This window comes from Sturnira hondurensis, unplaced genomic scaffold (assembly GCF_014824575.4).
Source record: "Sturnira hondurensis isolate 20B ecotype Veracruz unplaced genomic scaffold, ASM1482457v3 Scaffold0004136, whole genome shotgun sequence".
Classification (NCBI taxonomy): domain Eukaryota; kingdom Metazoa; phylum Chordata; class Mammalia; order Chiroptera; family Phyllostomidae; genus Sturnira; species Sturnira hondurensis.
The window spans coordinates 25,947,352-25,969,599 of record NW_028076767.1 but is presented as its reverse complement, the minus strand read 5'-3'; the positions used below and the strand labels follow the sequence as shown (position 1 = coordinate 25,969,599).

Genomic DNA, 22,248 nt, shown 5'->3' with positions numbered 1-22,248 from the left:
TCTCTCAAGGGGCCCCCCGCTGGGGGAGAGGGACTTAGGTCTTTGTCCCTGAACTCTCCACCTGGCATTGGTGGCGAGCCCTGTCGGAGGCCTTAGCTCCTCAGCCCTGCTGGCTCACCTTGCACACAGCCCAGGTGTGCCCCTGGGACTAGGGAAAAGCCCTCCACATGAATCCCAGGTATCTGTGCAAGCAGCTTTGAGCAGGTCAGGGTGACAGCTGTGGGGACATGGGCAGGACACCAAGAGCACCTGCTGCAGCATGTCCACAAGGTGCTAATTTTTTACCCGTGACTGTGCTGTTCGATCTTACGCGAGGGACCAAACTCCCTGTGGCTCAGACAGTCACTGAAAAAAGCCATGGAAGCTTCGCCCTTCCGGTTATAGGATAGGAAGGAGTGATTCTGCAGCGTAAGCCATGCCCATCCTTCGCAGCCACGGGATGGCATGTGGACAGCAAACTCCCAGGCCGCTGTTCTTACGCGGTGCCCTGTCCCCTCCACCCCTGGCACTGCAGGAGCAGTACGTGTTCGTGCACGACGCCATCCTGGAAGCGTGCCTCTGCGGCAACACGGCCATCCCCGTGTGCGACTTCCGCTCTCTCTACTACAACATCAGCCGGCTGGACCCCCAGACCAACTCCAGCCAAATCAAGGACGAGTTTCAGGTAGGAGCACATCCCGGCTCAGTGACGCGGCCGGCTTCGGGGGCACGGAGCACACTGGAGGAGCTTTCTTGGGGAGAACCGGTATGTCCACGCGCTCCCAGAGTCTGCAGCAGCCGGCGCTGTGGAGTGAACTCCCTAACGTAAAATGCATGACCACGAGCCACTCTGGACCCATCACTCAGGGAGGGAGGCTGCCACTCATTTTAACTGTGACTCTGTGTCCTAACTGAGGGCATATTTAGTTCCAGGCCAGGCTCTCCGTGGAAACAAGCAAACCCACACAGGCTCTAAAATTCTCCAGACGTACCAGGGTTTGGCCCCTCAGAGCCTCTCACCCTCCTGAGCAGCCCATTTAAGCATCTTTCCATTCTCAGCTTCGTCGGAGAGGCGTGGTGGTGAAACTCATTTCCGCATTCAATCACAGTGTAACACTTGTCAGAGGTACCCTGCCTCTGCCCCCACCTTATGGCCTCCTGGCTGGCCCTCCCCGCTAGCCCGCCCTTTAACGCCGTGCTGGCTGAGGTGAGCAGCTGAGCTCAAAGGGCTGGCAGGTGCCGGGGGCCTGTGTCTGAGCCTGTGTGGGCACATGTGTCCCCTGCAGCCTTGGCATCAGGGCGGTGGCACACAGCCCCTGGAAGAGGCTCTCAGCTCACAGGGCCTGGAGAGGCCAGCAATGGTGATGGAACGTCACCACAGAAGAGGAACAGTACTGGGAAGGCCACCAGGAGACTGAGCCTGGAGGATGGAGAAGGGGGTTTAGGCTGACTTTGAACATCACTCACTGCCCTTCCGTTCTGGGCAAGCACCTGAGCTGTGTCTGTCTGTCCACCTTTGCACCCACAGACCCTCAACATTGTGACACCCCATGTCCGGCCGGAGGACTGCAGCATCGGGCTCCTGCCTCGGAACCACGATAAGAACCGGAGCATGGATGTTCTGCCTCTGGACCGCTGCCTGCCCTTCCTCATCTCGGTGGACGGAGAATCCAGCAACTACATCAATGCGGCACTGATGGACGTACGTAAGCTGAGCCCCGCCAGGGAATGTTCCTGCCAGCTTTTCAGGGAGAAGCTTCCCCCCAAGGTGGAGGTGGCTGGACCCCAGGGCCCTGACTCCTCTCCCCAGGCATTCTCTCCTCGCCTTGGATCTTGCTGCCCCCAAGAACCTTTGTTTCCCCTGAAGGCCCTTGTCCAAACCTGTGTATTAGCTGTGCTCCTGATTCTTTTGCCCCCATAAAGAGTCTGGAAGGAATCGACCAAAACCTTAAAGTGGCTCCCACGATACCACAGGCTACCTAGTCCCCACCCGGGCTGCCAACAGAGCTGACCCTCAGCCTTGGGTTCCGTTCAGGAAACACCACGTGCCAGGGCTTGGTTGGGCCCTGGGAACACAAGGTGGGGAAGACCTAGGTTCTGCCCCCAGGAGCTCCCAGGCAGATTCCCAGACAAGTCCTGTGCAGAGGCAAGAATGAGGATGGAACCTAGTAGGTGCTCAGTAAATGCGGTGGGGACAGCAAAGGAAGCACGGAGAGAATGTGATTATTCTATTAGGGGCACTGTCTCCTGCTTTCCCAGCACTGGGTACCCAGCCCGACCTGGTTTGGGATTAGGGGCTTATGTCCCTGCCCCAGTAGGTTCATGCTCCTGACTTGTATGGGTCTACCCTGGGTCCTCCAGCTACTTCCGGTTCTTGTCCCTACGCGTCTGGGGTGCAGAGATGCTTGCAGCCGGAAAGAACCCGAATCGTCTAGTCTCATCCTAGTACTTTTCAGCAGGGGAAATTGAGGCCACAGAGGGGAAGGAGACTGGCTGAAAGTTGCCCAGGGAGCTGGTGGAAACACCAGAACCCAGGACCCCGGCTCACACTCTAGAGTGCATTCACCGAGTCTCCCCACGGTTTACTCAGTCCTATAGGACTCAGGCATCTTGCCTCCCATGCTCAGGATTGAGAACACCATCTCCTGATTGAGGATGAGCCCTTCTAGGTCCCCTTCCTGACCACCCCCGAGGTCATGTCCACCCAGCCTGTGTGGGCTTCCCATTCCACCTATAACAGGCAGGAACATGAGCTACTCTCCTGGGGTCAAGACCAACTACTCCTCTGACCTCTGAGCCTCCTGGAACCCTCTTCCCCGGGGTCTGAGGTGTTGGAGGCAGGGAGATGAGAAGAGGTCTATCTCAGCTCTGTAGGGACCCACCCTGACCTCTGCCCTGGGGGTGCCCAAGCCCTCCCTGGAAACCCTGGCTCCTCAAGCAGGGAGTCTGGTCAGATTAAATAGCTGGGCATGGAGGGCAGGCCTCTGGCTTTAGCTTAGAGCATTCCAAGGTCAAGGCGCATAGATATGTATATGTGCATGTGTGCACGGCGTGTGTGTGTGTGTGTGTGTGTGTGTGTGTGTGTGTGTGGAGCCTGGCAGGGCACCCACACTTGCAGGTCCCTCCTAGCTTTGTCTTCCACTTGTCACAGCTCCCTCTCCCTGCCTCCCTCATCAAGGTGAGGATCAAACATGCCGCTGGCCTCCACTTGGTAGGTGAGACGTTGCCTGGAGCCACACGCCTTCCGGGGAGCTCTGAGGCTGGTCGGACTCTCCTTGTCCACAGGGCATTTCTCCAGTGAGCCCTCGCTGGGGCCTTTGCCTTTCTCACAAAAAAACAAATCCTTATCTGTATTCCAGCTCAGTCTGTGCATTATCTGGTAACCATGGCAGCTTGGCTCCCAGCAGAAAAATATGAAGTTCTCTGGGTTAATTTTTAATGTTTCCCTGGTAAAGGATGATGTTATCCGTGAAATGGATTGCTAGCTGATCCCTGAAACCCAGCAGGAGCACGGATCTCGAACATATTTCCAGATAAGGCTTTGTCAGGCATGCTGGCCTAATAGGGCATTTATCACAGGGACAGGGAGAAGGGGAGAAAACTAACATTCTCTGAGTGTCGGGCACCATGGCCGGCCCAGGACTTACACTGCCTTGTTCTAAATTTGGCTTGTTCCGATATTATCCCCGTTTGGGGGGATGACCACTGGCTGCCAGAGTATTTCCGTCGCTATCTCAAGGTTGAGTAGCTGAGAAACGATGGCATCGATGGTCTGATCCCCAATTTTCTCAACTCTGAAAGCTTGAATTCTTTGCCATCGGTGGATGTTGGCAGCTAGAGTTTGGCTTTGGGGAAGATTAGTTAGCCCTTCCATACCTTCCTCTGACCATTGGCCAGGGAAAGACCCTTAGAAGACAGGACCCCTAGTACATAGGTGGCATTCACAGCTACTGGGCATTTTTTTTTTCTGCCGCAAGTGCACTGAAAGATCACCTAACAGACAGGAGCTCTCAGTAATCCCTTTGGCGGGGTCTTTTGGCTGGGTGAGCTCCTCTCCCCTCCCCATCTTCCCGCTGACTTCTGACTCACCCGAAAACACCAGGACTCCGACAGGAACTCTCCCAAGAAAGCACGTTGCAAATGGGGACTATTTCTCAGGGCATCAAGTGTGCCGGCCGCCTTACCCGTGCCAAGGACGAAGAACTGAGCCAGGCTGTGCCTGCCCCAACAGGGGCTCACAGCTCGGTCCTTGCTTGCTGGTCTTTTCACACGCGAATCTCATTCAGCCATTGCCCTGGAGTTCGGATTCCCATTTTCCAGATAAAGCACCTGAGATATGGAGAGATCTAATAACCTGCCATGGGGCAGGGCACCGAGGAAAAGTCCCTTTGTGAATGGTGCTTGGATGAATGGATGGATGGATGGACAAATGAATGAATGGCCGGAGGGGTGACTTACAATGTACAAGTGGGACAGCTGGGTTTGAAACCAGGTCTGCCTGACTAAAACCCGGCACCTTTCGCTGCCCCCCTGGCTCACAGGACACAGTGCCCCTCGCCCACTGGGCCAGCTCAGCCCTCGTTCCAGCCTTTGGGCAGGAGTGAGCCTCCTGCAATACAAGCCCCTCGGCAGGCTCTCTGCCTCAGGCCAAGCCGGCCCCTCCTGCAGCCATACAGGGGAAGGGACACAACATACCCCTTTTTATCGCCAGAGGCACCTTGGCCAGCAGAGTGGCAAATCTGCATCCAGAATCTTCCATGTCATGTTGTAATGATGATTATTTGCTGAGCTCCAAGACACAAATAATTTACTTGGATAATCCCCATCTGAGTGACACTCTGCTAATGAAATGTCTTTGTTTGGAGGAGCATGAGTTTGTCATGAGAAGGTCCCCTGTGCCACCAGGGCGCCCAGAGGTAACAGAATGGCCAGCGCTCTGCACAGTCTGTTTGGCAGGCTCAGGGCCTCCAGCGGCCGTCCCCGCCTCACCTACATCGGAACCCCGCTGCCGGATGGGCATTTTACGAAGCCTGTGTCTTTCCTTTGTCAGAGCCACAAGCAGCCTGCCGCCTTCGTGGTCACACAGCACCCGCTCCCCAACACCGTGGCGGACTTCTGGAGGCTGGTGTTTGATTACAACTGCTCCTCCGTGGTGATGCTGAACGAGCTGGACACTGCCCAGGTAGGCAGAGGCCCAGCCGCTGGCCTCGGCGCTCCGGTGCATTGGGGCAGCTGTGCCTACAGCTGCGGGGAGAGGCCTGAGACCCAGCAGAGCGCTGCCTCTGCTCCATCGAGCTGCCGTCTGATGGGCCCTGAGGCTGTGAGCCCCAGGCAAGCCCACGGAGCTTTCGGCAAAGGCCAGGCATCTCCCATTAGGCCCTGCCACCAAAGGGCTCTCCATATCTCAGCAATGACGCCCCCTGGCGATGGGCTTTGTCTGGCCCTCACCCCACACTCATGTTCCAAGCTGGGCAGAGCTCACAGAAGAGACTGCCACCCCAGCTCTCAGTGTCTGCAGCCCCACAGAATATCCCAGTGCCTGGCCTCCCCTACCACAGTCTCCCTCCACAGTGCAGCCCATGTGGACAAAGCCTAGGGCTTGAACCTTGGACCCTTTGGCGGCAAACCAAGACCCACGAACCAGCAAACCGAACCCCACCTTCGTCACAGGTGACCCCCACGTCCAGCAGGCTTCATGCCTTTGCCTCTCTGGGTCTGACAGCTCCAGGCACCATGTGCCTACAGCATATCCTGTACTCATGACACAGGACACGTGTCACGGGACAGCTTCTAGAACCCACGTCGCCATGGCAGGGCAGCCATTCCTGGGTAGAGGAGGTGAGAATGGCCCTTCGGGGTTTTGGGAAGCAATCTTGTCACGGCCTTGAGGGAACTCAGAGTAACGTGGCGCACTTCCGTGTGAGCGCGGGCCTTGTGTGGGGACAACATAAAAGTGGCTCTGAGCTCTGGTCCCGGCTCTCCAGGAGCTCACAGTCTGGCTGCGGAGACACATGAGCGAATCGTCCCCACCCCACGAGGCAGCACCGTAATAGAGGTCAGCAGCCAAGTACTGTTGTGCTGGCCGGGAACAGGGAGCAATTAATTCTGCCCACAGGGCAAGGGAAAGCTTCAAAAAGAAGGTGACTTTGGCCTTGAAGAAGGCAGCAGAGACTCAGTGTGGGGGGGATGAAGTAGCTGGGAAAGGACGTTCCAGGCAGAGGGAACAGCAGGGGCAGAGGCAGGGTGGGCTGGATGTGCGCAGGCTTATCTGAAGAACAGCTCGGTGCGGGGTGGCTGGGCCTGGGGTGTGTCAGCAGCAGGGGTGGTGACAGAGTTAGTGGAGGGCTGCTGTGCTGGGCTGACGAGCATGGTAAGTTGGGTCTTTTTTAAGGCTTTCGTTTTATACACAACAGGATCCTTTCTTCAAATAAAAGTTTTCATGTAAGCCCAACATATGAAGGAGGTATCACCGAGACACCTGCTAGCACTAACAGATCTCGCTCCTGTCTTGCTTCTGCTCCCCTTGCTTCTGGCAGGGGGAGGGGGGGGAGGGGGGAGAGCGGGCAGATCTAGAGCTTCGCCCACCTGATCTCTTGGCTCCTCCTGGTGCCTCTCAGAGACTCGCCTCTGCTGGTTACCTTTGTGGAACCCCTGGGGTTCCTAGGAGCACAGGTCGAAAACGCTTACTACAAGAAGGAGAAATATGGAAGAGGTTGCCCAGTGGTGAGATGGGATTACTTTTAGAAAGCTCACCTGGGGACCAGCAGGGAGGAAAAGCTGGGGGAAGAACCTGGAAGCCAGGAGAGTGGGGTGGAGAGTGTTGCAAATGTGCAGAAAATACAGGGATGAGACCCTTGCGGAGTTCCACAGTCAGAAGGCATCACCGCCCTGTTTCTCTGCCTGAACAAGTGGAACAATGAGTGAACGCTACCCCATGAGCCCGTAGCAAAGCAGAGCGCAGGAATGCTGGCTTGCCATTCTCTTTTCCCAACATCCCTGTCTTGCAAAACCAGAGCTCAGGCACAGAGGAGGATTTTCAAAGAGCCTCGCTTTGGGACACGTAGAGAAGCGAAGGTCAAGATCATTGGCTATAACTTACCCTTTCAGGGTGGGTCCTGGGAGAATGATCTTTCAGCTCCAGGTGTTGGTACAGCCTTTGAGAATTGCTGCTCTGAATGCAAAAGCATCAGGCTCAGATGTTCCCCAAGGCTGGCTGTCATATGCAGCTGGCAAGCATCCCCCGAAATCGGCAGATGAATGGAGCACTTACTGATATAAATATCATCACCACAACAGCTGGGCACCTTTCAAAAATAAACAATGGCACAGCGCAAGCCTCAGAAAAGTTGCCCTGAGCACCTGGTGGGGTGCTTCTCTGAAGTGGACTCAGCATTTGCCTGCCAGGGTGCCCATGCCAAGGCAGCCCAGCTTCAGCCAGTGCAGCAATACTGCAGGCCAGCCCCAGGTCCCGGGCGCATGCGATCACTCCCAAGAGGGCCTGTGGCACATCCTGGGGTTTGACTGGGGACCATGAGGGCTCATGTCGGTGGTGTGACTGGCTCTGCTCCTGCAAGTCACAATAAATAAGATTGCCCTGCTGGCCAGATCTGTCTGCCTCTGCTTAGGATCCTACACTACTTCACTCAGTCAGTCATGCCCAGGCACAGATACTCTTCCACTCTCTGTGATAGCTGCCGTCCAAAATGACCATGAGCCGTGGAGGCTCATGAAGACTCCCAGAGCAACTCCGTGCAGCCTTAGAGATTTTTCTAGCTCTGTGCAAGTCCTAAGGCTTGCAGCCAGCTTCATGGGGCAAACTCCTAGCACTACAACATCCTGCCAATGACACTGTGGTGTCTGATAGGTACGCCAGAGAGAACCTTTTCAATCACCCCCAATAGCACTGACAAGACCTTGTCCGTTTTTGTGGGCTCTGTGGTGAGACCAGAGTCCAGGATGGGTAGACCTCTCTGTGGTCATGCCATGCCCACCACGCTGTTTAGAAAGCTCAGGAGACTCTCTGTGCCCCCCAAAGACGTCCACGTCCTAATCCCTAAACCTACGGATGTGTTCTCTTATAATGGTAAAGGGGCTTTGCAGATGTGATGAAGTTAAGCATCTTGAAATGTGTAGCTTGTCCTGGGTCATCCAAATGGGCCCCATATTAGGGTATTACGGTCCCCCTAGGAGGAAGGGAGGAGGCTCAGTGTCAGCGGAAGGCCCTGTGACAACAGAAGCAAAGTGGAGTGTTCTGCAATTACCGCTGGTATTTCCCGTCTTCCCTCCGTGGGCCCGCTATTTTGAAAGCTTTCATTTCCCAAACTGTATTCACCAATTAATAATTAGTGTTCTTGTGTGTTTTCCATAAACAACAGCTCCAATGAACTTCTGATCCGCTGCTTGCGTGCAGAGCTAATAAATACAAGGCACTCTAATCATAGCCCAGAGCCAGACACCCCGGTGTCCTCCACTCCAGGAAAACAACAGGATCCCCCTTTAAAGGTTTTGGAGACAGCTCATTGGCTTCTCCTGCTGGCTTTGTGGACCCCACTTTGGAAACCACTGATCAGACCCAGGTCCACTCGCCCTGGGTTTGGAGGTCAGGAGGCTGAGGCTCAGGCCGTGGGAAGAATCTGTCCAAAGTCCCACAGCCCATCACCAACTCAGGCCGGGGCCTCCTGTCGGGGAGGGTGGGGACTTCCACTGCCATTTAAACAGGAACTCCAGGGTCCAACAAGCATGAACTTGCTGGTACCTGGCTGTATGGAGCAGGGAGGACTGTTCCTTAGTTCACAAGCTGAGTAGCCCAGTTCCAAGGCTTCTGCCTTGGAAAGCAGAGAGTTCAGTGGGGTGCAGAGCCCGTGGAAAGGTGAGGGAGGGCAGGACCAAGAAAAATACATTCCCGTGTTGTTTCTGGAAGTGAGAGAAGCAAGCTCACCATCCTTCTAAGAGAAAAGCAAGGGTGGGATTTCAGAGATGTCTTTTCTCGTCGTTGTGCCTGTAGGGCGAACAGCGATATCTATATCCCCATTTTTGGCTCGGCTGGTGAAAATCCAGCCTAATGTGCTCCCAAGACACACAGAACACCTCAGGTCCAACTTTGCAGGGGGCTGACTTTCTGTCCCTGCCCACACTGGAACAGTACAGCAGGGCTCTCCAACCCCTGGGCTGTAGGCTGGTGCCAGTGTGCAGCTTGACAGGAACCGGGCCATGAGGGAAGCGTGCCTCCTGCCTCTCCCACCAACCCCCGCCCCATGCCATCTGTGGAAAAACCAGTCCCTGGTGCCAAAAAGGTTGGGGACCACTGCAGAAGAGGTAATGGTAGGATAAGCAGTCTAGAGTCGAGAGGCCTGGGTTCAGGTTCCAGCCTTGCCCCATACTTGCCCTGTTGCCTTAAGCCTTTTCTTGTCTAGTTTCTCAGTGTTATCATCTCTGAATCTGTGTAACCCTGATGCCAGCCAAGTTCACTTTGACTCTGAAGATTTAAATAAAACGGACTCTGTCTCCTATTTCCCACCCTGTGGGAAAGTTCATGGCCCACCCCCCATGATCCTGGGGTCCAGGGGTCCTGCTTTCGTGTTCACCTCTGGGTTCCAGTTCAGGCTTTACTGGGGGCAGCCTGAGCGTCACACCCCAGAAGTGCCCTCAAATGTCCCTGGAGGGTGACAGCACCCCCCCCCACCCTTTTGCCCAAACCACCTTCTTCCTCTCTCTGTGCTTGTTCTGCCATCCCACCCTTCTTAGGTCTTCCTCCTCCTCCCCCTAAACTGTTCCTCTCTGAAGTTGCGTAACTCAGCTGTCTCTCTTACACGTGTTTCTAAAGCCCTCCCTCAGTCTTCGCCTTCCGCCCACCCTACCTTTCCCTGTGGATATTCTCCTGGGCTCCCAGCCTTCCTTCTGGGAATCGCACGGCGATGCAGCATCATAGGTGGGTCTCCGCCCCCTTCGTGGAGACCGTGTAACAGCCCCCGAGCTCCATGGGACATAGGAGTGGCTGGGTGGAGGAGGGGTGCGCAACCTGCCTCTCCCTCTGTCCCTGGCTTTGTGCCCACGGCTTCACCCGCCATCTGTCTTCCTTAACTGGCCGCAGCAGCAAAGCCAAGTATGTGTTTTGTGCGCTTTATCAAACATACTTAAGGGAATTTTATAATCACTAACCTGAAATGTACAACCAATTCAGGTGGCTCTTATATTTTTCTCCTAAAACTACCAATGCACTTCATCTTTGGGTGGCGTACATCCCTTAGCTTTTCCATTTCATCACATTGTTATTTAATTAATAGAAGGCGTCACTAAGGTGCATGGAAGTGCACTTTAAAGTTGTTCCCTCCCGAAACAGGCCGTGTGCTCATCTCCCTTCGGCACATCGGAGCGTGTTTGTTCCAGCCACGGACCAGCTTCCTGACTCCATCAGGGGGGAATAGAAAGGTGTTTAACAGTGGCGTTACCTTTGTGAACTTGCCCCTTTCACGACCAAACTGCTATGGAGACCACTTGGTGTAATGACGCCTGGCAGCGGTTCAGGGCGGTCCACACGGGCTTCACGGCTTCTGCTTGGTTTAACTTATTCTAACAACAAGTAACAAACGCCATTCTGCCTTTCTGGCAGAAGCTTGGCCATTTCCAAATCGGCAGCAGCCACTGGACTTGCCCAGCGTGCTCCTCGCACAGCCTGTGTGTGTGCACTGGGGAAGCCACCGCGACCCAGGCTGCAGGGTGAGGAGGGAGAGTGTGGGGTGGGAGGTGGGAGGAGGTTGGTGGCCCAGGTTCTGGGCTAGAGGATTTGCATCAATTCTTAGAGACCGCCATTTTGACAGTTTTCCATCTAAGGCAGAAAATACCAGACTTGGGTTGAGTGTACACGTGACCCCCCGCCCCCAATCACCTGGAACCTATGGTCTTAGAGAGTCCAGTGAGCTTGTTTGAAATGCCCATTTCCAGGGTTTGAGAAAGTGTAAGTCTCCATCCCTGAGATTCCTACAAAGTGAGCCGATGCTCACGGGTTCACGGTCCGGCCCCTCGGACCACATATGTGGTCTCCACTCCGTTTCTGCATCACCCAGGGAGTGAAGCTCACGTCCTCACTGGTTTCCACAAGAAATCCATGCACACTGAGCACTGCACACGTTTCTTATAAATTTACTGAGTATGTAGGAGGGTGGGGGGATCACACGACACACTGATTCACCTCCGACCGTTTCGCCAGTGCCGCTACATCCCAACTCGCTCTCCCATCTCCTGGACCGCCCCCCCCCCAAGAACAGCCCACAAGTGTCTCTCCTTGGGCATGCAGAGCAGTGCCCCACTGCCCGCCCACCCCCAAGCCGGCTGATCAGGAATTTGCACAACAAGAACAGTTGTTGTGACATCTTCTGGGTATTATCCTGAAGAGAAACTTTCATAAGAGCTACTTAGTTGGGGGGGGGGGGAATACGTCACTTTATCCATCTGTTTGAGTGACCCTCTCCCACATTGCCTAATAATTAATAGCTCACATTTACTGAGTATTTATTAGTTGTAGATTCCTGTGCTGAGCTGACCCATTAGGACTCACAGCCACTAATAACTCAGAGAAGCTAAAAGATTTGGCCAACTCACTCAGCTAGAATGTGACAGGGCTGGGATTTGAACCCAGGGCACTTCCAGTAGGAGCTGCTTTTGCTGCACGGCATACACACCAAAATGGCGGCGCCCACCAAGGCACAGCAGTGCCTGGACAGTGGGGCAGCCTTGAGCTAAACCAGGGAGGACTTTTCCTATTGATGAGAATCATGTTCAAGCCCCACAGGCTCACTGGGAACACTCGGCTACCCCTCTTTTCTGCTGTTCCCCATGGCTGGATTCTGTGTGACGTCCTAGGCCCTGGGGAAGACTCTGGTGATCCTTGGCAGCTCACACACCACCTCTGCCCACGTGTCACCCAACTGAATGTCACCCAGCTGTTCCCGATGCGAGCTCACACATTAGGGAACTTGAGTGAAAGGGCAGCTCTGAGTTAGGATTGGAAGGACCCTGCAAACTTCCCCAGCCCTCTGGGCATTATGGGAGAGTGAGCTGGAAAATCAGATGCAGAGAAGTATCCCAAGTAGGGGAGTCTTGTTTGGGGCGCAGCAGAACCTGTTAGCTTGAAAAATTGGTCTGGAAATCGTATAAAAAGAGACAACTCATCCTGCATTCTTTCCAGACTGAAAATATCGGAAGTGATGGGCTTTGCTCGATGCCTTGGACCTCTGTCTCTGAGGTCAAGATCACAGCCAACCTCTGGCCAGGCGAAAAAGGCAATTATTTTTGTAATGGGCCGCTCTGATGAATCCTGATTCCTCTGGCCAGCCACAGATATATCAGTACCAGTCCCTCATTACCGGGAAGTGTGCAAGGCAGAAGAGCCAATGGCAAAGAGAAATGAAGTTCAAGTTGTGGACTTGTCATTACCACACAGCTCAGCAGATAACAGTCCAGCCACAGAGGCCCCCGTGACCAGCCGCAGCACACACCCATGCACACACATTAGTGTGCTCGGTTCACCCTCTGTGGACGTGCCAGGCAAGCAAGCACCACTGCATTATGAAACCCAACCTTACGCATCTTTCCTATTTGAGATGGGCGATGATAAGAATTCTTCTGCTTTAGGCATTAGGCATTGTCCTAATTGTTGTTATTTTTGTTGAGCTCTGAGTGGTTCGATAATTCCATGAGTCACTGGGATCCAGCGGCACTGTGCCAAGGGCTTTGTTCACACGCGTCATCCCCTTTATCCCCAGAACAAGCCAACTTTCTCTGTGGGGACAAGACAGGAAACATTTTAGGTTTTGCAGGTTATGTGGTATCTTTGCAACTACTCAGCCTGTGGCTGTAGCTCGGAAGCAAGCACAGACGATACATAAACGGATAAGTACAACGGTGTGTCAATACAACTTCACTTACAGGGTCAGGTGCCGGCCGGGTGTGGCCTGTGGGCCATAGTGTGAGCAACATTATCCCCAAGCCAGAACTTGGGTTCCACAATGAGGAAGGTGGGAGACGTGTGCTCTTCTCTCTCCTGGCCTTCCCATCCTGGTTCTAGTTCCAGAGGAGGGATAGAATACAAGACGCTTTTGCACGTGACTGCCCAGGGTGAGTTGGCTGTTCTCTCTCAGCAAACGGGACTCTGGTCGCTTTCGTGAAAATCCTGCATCCGTGGCAGCTGTGAGGAGACCACTGACTCTCCGTGGCTCACCTGACACCCTAACTGCTTGTCTGCAAGCTCAGGGTCGGCTGTTGCAGACCCCACTGAGGAAGGAATTGATCCCAAGCTGACCTCGGAAGCCTCAGCTCTGCCCTCTGAAGGGTCTTCTTACCACGTGGCCTTTTTGTCCATGCCAGGGGGTCCCCAACAAGCTTGCAGCCTCAGTCTTAGGTCCCTTCTGTGCCTCAGTGCTGAGGCCTGCAGACCTGGACAGGGTCTATCTCCATGCCCCTTGGGGGCCAGGAATTTGAGGAAGCACTGTTGCCCTTCTTTGAGCCACAACCCCGCCAACTGCCCCAGGGTTCCTGCCCCAACTCCAGTCGTTCGGTGGCTCAGCAAATACAGGAGAGTAAAGCATCTGCCCCTCTTTCTGGACGAGACTATGAACCTAAGGAACAATCCGCGATATCAGGCCATGGTCTCTCGGTCCCTGCACTACTGACGTTTGGGGCCAGGTTACTGGGCGTGGGGGCGAGTGTGCTGGTGGTGGGGAGTGTTTAGCGACATCGCGGCTTCTGCTCACCAGATACAGCAGGTGGGACAATCAAAGGTGTGACACTCAAGGATGTCTCCAAACACTGCCCAGTGTCCCCGGGGTGACAAAGGAACCTCTGGCTGAGACATTGTCTTAGACTGAGGGGCAGTCACTGCCTTCACTCACAGCTGCAGGATCCAGTTCTCAGTTCCAGAAAAATAGGAAACATCACAGGCAAGACCTCAATACCATGTCACATCGCCTTTTGGTGCAAGGCCAGCACAGTTACCCCCGTTGTACGCATGAGGAACCGGAGGGCTGGGTCACACAGTGAGTGAGGAGCTGGATCTGGACGCAAGCCCGTCCAATGCCAAAGCGTCTATATGCGCGTGTTCTGAAATTGCTGTGGGTCTGATCCTGGAAGGGACACTGTTGAAGGGTTTCCTGGGATGCGCCAGAGTTTGCCACGATCGCGGTAGTGAGCAAAACAAAACAGAACTAGAGATTGTACCTGTGCTTCCCCGGGAGCGTTCTACCTAGTCCTGTCAGCAGCAGCGCAAGTTCAATATTCTCTCCCCATTTTACAGACGAGGAAGGTGAGGCCCAGCAAGGCTAACAGGGGGTGCGGAATCAGCATAGCCCAGTGTCTCTGTGATCTGAGCCCTGACTTTTCAACAGCTCCTCCCAAATGGGGGGCTGCTTCCCAGGAGGGAAACAGAGTCTAATTCTCTACCTGATGCTCCATATCTCTAACCAGTGGGCTCTGCAGACAGTAACAAAGGCTCACTGGTAGGTGAGACTAACGCCTCCCCACCCCTGACCTTGGCTCTCCCTGTGCCCTCCTTCCCAGCTCTGCATGCAGTACTGGCCCGAGAAGACCTCCGGGTGCTACGGGCCCATCCAGGTGGAGTTCGTCTCCGCAGACATCGACGAGGACATCATCCACAGGATATTCCGCATCTGCAACATGGCTCGGGTAAGGGGGGGGCCGCCAGAGCTTCCCAGGCGCCACCCCTCTCCCCACCAGACAGATGGAGGCTGCCGGGAGAGGAGCCTCCCCCCAGCTGGGAGCCTGTGCTGAGCTCTGCGGATCTTCTCCTCCTCGGGGAAGTCATGCCGCTGCCGCTTCCGGCTCCAGAGCCATCCATGGCTCCAACACGCAGAGACGCACGGGGTGACATCCCTCCCGCCATCTGCCTGTTNCGGGTAAGGGGGGGGGGGCTGCCAGAGCTTCCCAGGCGCCACCCCTCTCCCCACCAGACAGATGGAGGCTGCCGGGAGAGGCGCCTCCCCCCAGCTGGGAGCCTGTGCTGAGCTCTGCGGATCTTCTCCTCCTCGGGGAAGTCATGCCGCTGCCGCTTCCGGCTCCAGAGCCATCCATGGCTCCAACACGCAGAGACGCACGGGGTGACATCCCTCCCGCCATCTGCCTGTTTCCTGACACGCTTGCTGCCATGTAGACAAAACTTCTCAGAAATTACCGCTTTCCCACTGTGTCCCGCTGTTTTGGCATGAGATGATGCTTCCTTCGATTGGCTCCGGCAAGCTTTGGGCTAGACCCTGGGAACCACACCAAAGTGAAAAATAGATGCTTCCAGGAGGAAATTCACTGGCTGGGTGGAGGAGTATTGGGCGGTGTGGTGGGGGGAGGGAGCAGATTAGTAAACTACAAAATGGCAGCTGACTAAAGTGACTTTGGTCCTTAGTGTGGCCCAGGGTGAATAGGACGCGGCCCTTGCCCTCAGAATTCACTGTCTAATGGGGAAGTGAGACATACTCTGGCACGTGAACTTCAGGGAGAGAGATGAGTTCTGCCTGGCAGAGCCAGGGAAGGCTTTCCTGAAGAGTGGGACATTTGAATCGAGTTTTGAAGACTGAGTACGAGTTTTCCAGGTTGAGAGGAGGGGGTACAGGGCAGTCACAGCAGGAGAATTGGTGTGCACAAAGGTGGAGAGGTGGATCACGAGAGTGTCTGCGACTCACCTGTGACAAGACAGCTCAGACCTCATTTAGTCTGTCTTCCTCTGCAATGCCGCAACCCCCAGGGTGTCTGGAGGGCCTGCACGCCCAGACGCCCGGCAAAGCAGCCCTAACTGCGGCCTCTCTGTTCCAGCCGCAGGACGGGTACCGTATAGTGCAGCACCTCCAGTACATCGGCTGGCCCGCCTACCGGGACACGCCCCCCTCCAAGCGCTCTCTGCTCAAAGTGGTGCGGCGGCTGGAGAAGTGGCAGGAGCAGTACGACGGGCGGGAGGGGCGCACAGTGGTCCACTGCCTGTGAGTACCGCACCGTGGAGGCGTCTCAGGGGGCGGGGGGTCCTGGGCCCGCCTGGCTGCATGCATCTCAACATCTCTTAAAGGCCAATGGGGGTGTAGTCAGGAATCACACCCTGCAGTGGCCTGGGGGTGCCGGTGTGTCGCTCCGAACGAATGTTATACGTATTTATCGAGGCAAAGCTGGGTGGCCTTTCCACAAACAGGGTGGGCAGACCACACCCCAATGCTCCCAAGGGGGAGATAAGCCCCACCCTCCAAAAGGAGATGCCACGTGCCCTGCCAGTCACAAGAAATCTCAGGATGGAGTGGGTCCCTCCGACCAGATCATGTCAAGCAATTAAAATGAATCCCCTCAGTCCATCTATGAGGTGGATTTTGTTGTGTTACAGTGAGAAAGTGGAGGCACAGACAGGGTGAGGCGTCGGGCCGTCGAGAGAGGAGCTTCCATTTCCACCCACCAGCTCCCAAGCTAGTGTGTCTCCCATTAACCCACGCTGCCTCTGAGTCACCCAAGGGCCCCTCCCCAAGGCTGGAACACTTCCTCCCAGGGCCCAGTGGGCTCGGGTCAGCCGAGCTGTACTTCCATTACGGGGTGAAATGGAACTTTCATCTCCGGTCTGAGAACAGCCATATCTGGGCACGGAGATTCCCAAACAGACCCCGACGTCATTACACAGGCTGGTGGTCGGTCAGGACCCTTGGCAGGGTGTGGCCGACAAGCTATCATCAAGGAAATCACGTGTTTTGTGAGCCTCAGTTTCCTCGGCTGTCCGATGGTCATGTTGAGTTAGGTCACCTTAAGACCCCGTGGTACTTTGAAATACTTAGAAAACAAACACAATTTATCTACCAGCATACAGAGCTATGATACCGGGGCAGTGAACATGCAAATGTTCCCAGTGTAATTGCTCCAGAGAACCCGTGTCAGAGCCCAACCCAGGAATATAAAGGGAGTTCAGACCCAAAAGGCATCGGAGCCATACAGCTGGTGTGGGCCATTTGAATGACTGCCATTCACTCTGCTTCCTGGGCGTTACAGTCTTTTGGGGAGACACGACTGAGGACCTCCCTCTTTACAATGTTGTGTGAAAGGGAGATTGGACCAGCATCTCCCCTTTTTCAGACCAAGTACCTGGGGAGCTAGCGGAGGCGTTAACAGCAGCTACTGACCTCAGAACCGAGTCGTCTTTCAGAACCAGCTTACTGTTCTCCTCTTTCAAAAAGGCGGTGTGCGCACATCAGAACAATCAGAAAGCCGAAGGGGAGTTAAACACACACGCGCACACACACAGCACAAGAACCAACACCTGTAGCCATCTGCCTCTCCGGAGGATGCAGGCCACAGACTGGAATCTGGGAAGATGTCATGAGGTGTCACATGTCACGTTGGTGGGTGACATCAGCCAAGCTGGGCAGGCCCTGCCTGCATCCCAGAAACCAGCAGCTGCTCTCTGCCAGCTGACCCTGCCCCCTTCAGCTCCCTCCCTCACACCCAGGCAGCGCCCCTCCAGCACAGAGCCATGCAGACCCTGCCAGGGTCTCACTCCACTGGACCCAAGATGCCTGCGTCCACCCCCCTCTTCCTTTTGGACTCTTCTCTTCTTGCTCCACAAAAGACCAAGCCCTCCTTCCCAGGGGTCCTTTCCTACTCTTTGCCATTTTGGTTGGTTTTTAGCTGCTCTTTGGCAGCATACTGTTTTATCCATGGCTCCCACAGCCACGGTGACCAGCAGTTTGAACCAAAGGCAGCACAGGGGCACCCTTCTATCAGCAGGGACCTCGGCATCCATCCCTGGGGGCCAGAGACACCAAAACAGACACTGAAATGCAGGCGCTGGCCAGGGAGTGGAGGGCAGCCATCTGTCCGGGAGCCATCTGGTCGTCGGATGTCCTGTAGATGAAACATCTGGGAGACTGACTGAGTGCCTCCGTCCCCGTCCAGATGTTCCTTAGACACACACCATTACGGGAAATCATCAGTGTCTCTTGGCAGCGTGCCCAGGAGCTCTGAATCCAGCAAACTCCACAGGGGACTTTCTGTAAAGACGTGTCGGGTGTGTCCATGAAGATGGCCGTGGGGCCTCAGAAAAAAGGAGTGGCAGGGGGATGACCCTGCCAGGAGCCCTCTGTCTCTGCTCTCCACATCTGCAAGGTCCTGCTTAAACCAGGGTGTACAAATAGGGACTTATCACTTCAGGGTACAACATCTCAGGCCCACCCAAGCCCTCACCCTCATTAAAAAAATCTAGGCTGGCTCACCCTAGGCTGAGACATGTCTGTGGTATGGCTCTCCTTAGTGGATGGGGAAAACTCAAGGGAAAATCACGTGCAGCCTTCCATGGTCTTCATGGGATGTGTAGGAGGACCCAGAGCATCCTGTGGACAAGGATGCAGACACCACGTGTGGAAAGGCACCCTGTCTGGCCTAAAGGCTCGGGCCAGTGTACCCTGGGGGACTACAACATGCTCACAGAAGCAAGGAAGCATCAGGCTAATTGAACTCTCAAAGGTCATCTAGTCCAATCCCTCCAACCCCCCAAACACAGAAAGTGGCCTATCCAAGGTCAAAGCAGGTTCCTGGGGCTCAAACCATAACACAGGGCTCGGGTTAAGGCTTTCTCCATTGCCTCACCTTGCCGATTGCCAGGCAGCCAGCCCCCACCACTGCTCCCGTGGCTGAAGGATCATCAGGAGGTTGGGGTTCCCAGGACCCCGGCTCACCGCTTCGCTCTGTGTTTAGAAACGGGGGAGGCCGCAGCGGAACCTTCTGCGCCATCTGCAGTGTGTGCGAGATGATCCAGCAGCAAAACATCATCGACGTGTTCCACATCGTGAAGACGCTGCGTAACAACAAGTCCAACATGGTGGAGACGCTGGTGAGTGTCCCGAGCACGGTCCTCCAGCGGCCCAGGGATGACGCTCACTCCCCAGACCTGAGAGGAAGAGCATCAAATGTAAATACGCTCAAGGACTGGATGCTTACCCAGCACCTACCACCCGCGTCCTCTGCACACACTGCTCTTTGCTGCTTCCCTCCCTCTAGGCCTCACGACTTCTCTGGCCTGCGGAGCAGTCCAAATATTAATCCTGGTGCACCCCGATTTGTTTTACTTTCTGCACTCCCTTTAGTAAAGTATCAATAATCGAGGCTGAGGAGAAGGGCTTCTGGATTAGTAGAGTGTGGTTATGTTTTCACATCAGTCCGATCCTATTCTAATGAATGTATGCTGATTTTTATCATATGAAGTGCTGGGGTTAGGACCCTGGAGAAGGGTGGGAAGGGGCTGGGCAGGCAGAGCCCCCGCTGATAAGACCCAGTGCAATGATGGGCACAGACTGGACATAGGAACTGCAGTACGAGTCTTTGAACCTGCTCTAAGGGCCGTCCTCCTCAGGTCTGCTCTGCAGACCAGCGGCCGCAGCACCGCCTGGGAGCTGAGTAGCAATGCAGCTCCGTGAGCCCCACCCCAGATCTACTGAGCCAGAATCCACATGCATCATTCTGAGTCGACTCTTAGCGTGGATGTAGATGACGTTCTCTCCGAAATCTGTGCCTCTAAACGCATTTTCCCTTTCCTCTCCCCCTCTCCCTGTCTGCCTATCCTCCTCTCAGGAACAGTATAAATTTGTATACGAGGTGGCACTGGAATATTTAAGCTCCTTTTAGCCTGATGGGACGGGGAACCCGCTGGAGTCCCGAGGCCACTGCCCTCACGCTCCCTTTCCTGTGGTGGCAGCGACTGGGCTCAGGGGCTGAGAGGCGGCACCCTGCCCGGTGCAAGGAGAAGACCGAAGGTCCCATGTTCCGTGGTGGGCTCCGCACCTTCCCGGGGGTCTCCTACAGCTGCGGCAGATGCGGCTCTGAAAGGCCCAGGCTTCCCTGACGCACCCGACCAGCCACAGACACGGAGCCACACACCAGTGTCCCCATAACAAGGCCCCGGACTTCCTGGCTCCCTGACCTCTTGCTTTTGCTCTTTCTGAGTGTGTGAACCTCACAGCCAGCCGACCGCACAGGTGCTGGGAAAGGCAAGCTCGGCAGCACCTCCCCAGCCCTGCTTCTCTTTCGGAGTGGAGGGGGTGTACCTCCTCCTCCACGCTGTCATGGAGACGACTGGGCTCTTGGGGTTCCTGCCCTACTACCCTCTGCAGTCGCCTTCAATGCTCTCTGGCACCAGACACCTGGACCCTGTGACCTGGCAATGTCCCGAGAGCACAGCGGAGGCCCCCATCCTGTCGCCTAACCTGCATGGAGCTTGGCCACTAGCGTTCCGCACCCCTCCCCCAGCCTGGGCCTTGACCTTCTCCCCTCACTGGCCAGCCTGCTGGGTCCACAGCACTCTTGGATAAAGGTTTTTTTTTTTTTTTTTTGCTTGTTTGTGGTCAGTGGGAGGGGGTGGAACCGCAGGTTACTTGGCTCCTCCTCGTCTTTGTGCAAAGGGACCGCCCCTCTGGGGCAGGGCTCTTACGGACCCTTGGGTGGCGGCTCCTTTGGGAGGGACGACAGGATAAGATTTGATTATTTTCCAAAGTATATATTAAAAGAAACTTTCTTTGGGGGAATGTAAAATCTAAGTCTCTTATGTTGAAAAAAAGCGGGGAAGGAGGTTTGGTTGTGAAGCTGTGAGACGAGTCTCTCAGGCCTGTGATCAATGTCCTTGAAAGGCCCCAGGCCGGGACAGCACAGCCGCTGAGCAGGGCAGAGCCGGGCTCGGCTGAAGACAGCTCCTTGGTTTCTGGGGCAGATCGGGTGCCAGCTTTCAGCATCACCCTGGGTATCCAAATTCAAACTGCTTCCTAGGAAACCCAGCTGGGGTCTTGAAAGCATCCAAGTGCACCGAGGTCTGCTTTGGTTCAAAATAGGCCAAGGGGCCCTCTCCTGGGCAACTGGGGTCTTGCCTGAAGTATGGGTGGCAGGGAACCACATTGACTGTATGTCAGGCATGACACCCTCCGAGTGGCTTCTTACTCCACTTCAGAACCCACGCAGGAGAGCCCGGAACCTTCCATTATCTTCACATTACACCTGAGGAAACTGAAGCATCTTCCTCCGTGTTGAGGTTCTGGGTTCCAAAAAGATAGATAATGGCGATAAGACTTAATTTTTCCTTGCTTCTTTCCTTCAGCCTTTCTCAGCCAAGCAATTATTTTATGGAGGGAAAATAAGGCCAGAAACTTCTGAGCAGAGAACTCCACAAATGGAAATGCAGGTCATTCTTTCTGAGGCCAGTTCTTCCGGGAGGCCCAGGGTTTCAGATGCATTTTAGTACCTCATTCCCGGCTCCCCCGGAGAGCTGGTCTCATCTAATAATTTCTTAGCCAGTGGAAACCAGACCCTGTCCCCTCAGGCGATGAGGTCTGCCAAGTGGCCTCTTGCAGGCGCTTTGGCTCCGTATCCGACAGCCTCAGGGTGGCCTGGGATGGGGGCAGCTCCAACTTGAAGCTGGTCGGCACCAGACAGGGCCCAAGGAGCACAGAACTCAGTAGGCGCAGTGTCCTCCCCTACTGTGCGCTGGACAAAGGGAGCCGCAGTGCCGCATAAGAATGGTACGGGAGCAGAGGAGCAAGGGACCCTCTGCCTAGGGCTTCCTGGGGCACATGACGTCTCCCCCCAAAAAAAGGGAGGAAAGGAAATTCAGGCCAAGGGAGCAGACTGGGCAGCGGCCAGGAGGTATGAAAAATCCTGGGGGGCGGGGCAGGTGCAGTATTGAGGGAGGTCCATGCACCTGGAAGACAGGCCAGGGGCCAGGGCCAGGGAGACAAATGCCTTGCCGACAGTGCTTTGCTTGGGCCACAGGGAACTTCAGAGGGACGCACTCAGCCCGGTGTTTGAAGAAGGTCCCTCTGGGGCTGGGGCGCCACCTCTCTCCCCTTCATCAGACACTGTGAAAACACTCCCCTCGGCGTGCACCCTTTAATATCACAGCTCTTTCTCTGTCTGCTCATTATTTTGTTGCTGGAACACAATGCGCGGTGCATCGTGAGATTCTGCTTCTGTGAGAGACTCAGGGTCTCTGCGCTGCCACAGAGCAGGGTGACCGAGCCGGAGCCCACAAGAGGGGACATGAAAGGGGACCACAGAAGCTGCCCCCATCAGCATGGGCTCGGAGCTGTCTGGAAGTCCAGGGACACCAGACTTGATCAAGGAAGGGCTGTCGCTTTGGAGGTTCAAAAGGAAGCATCTCAAAGTAAAAGAAGGCAAAAGAGCCCCATGACAAACTCACTCCTCTCCTTTCATGCACCCCTTCCCCGGTGAGGCAGAGCCGGTCCCCAGGCTCAGCCCCCACCGGTC

The 22,248-nt window shown here is 55.2% G+C and overlaps 1 protein-coding gene across 11 annotated transcripts in view; it reads left to right on the top strand.

Annotated features, from left to right (window-relative positions):
• PTPRT (protein tyrosine phosphatase receptor type T) overlaps window positions 1–20,543 on the top strand; it is a 945,487-nt gene extending 924,944 nt beyond the window's left edge. For 10 of the 11 annotated variants that reach the window (XM_037044094.1, XM_037044090.1, XM_037044092.1 and 7 more), the window contains 7 exons: window positions 515–664; window positions 1,508–1,681; window positions 5,030–5,161; window positions 14,530–14,655; window positions 15,793–15,956; window positions 18,697–18,832; window positions 19,570–20,543. In XM_037044094.1, the coding sequence (XP_036899989.1) occupies window positions 515–664; window positions 1,508–1,681; window positions 5,030–5,161; window positions 14,530–14,655; window positions 15,793–15,956; window positions 18,697–18,832; window positions 19,570–19,623 (936 nt within the window). In that variant the 3' untranslated portion in view covers window positions 19,624–20,543. The remainder of the gene's footprint in view (window positions 1–514; window positions 665–1,507; window positions 1,682–5,029; window positions 5,162–14,529; window positions 14,656–15,792; window positions 15,957–18,696; window positions 18,833–19,569) is intronic. The other variant, XM_037044095.1, reaches the window with a different exon arrangement.
• Window positions 20,544–22,248: the final 1,705 nt, after the last annotated feature.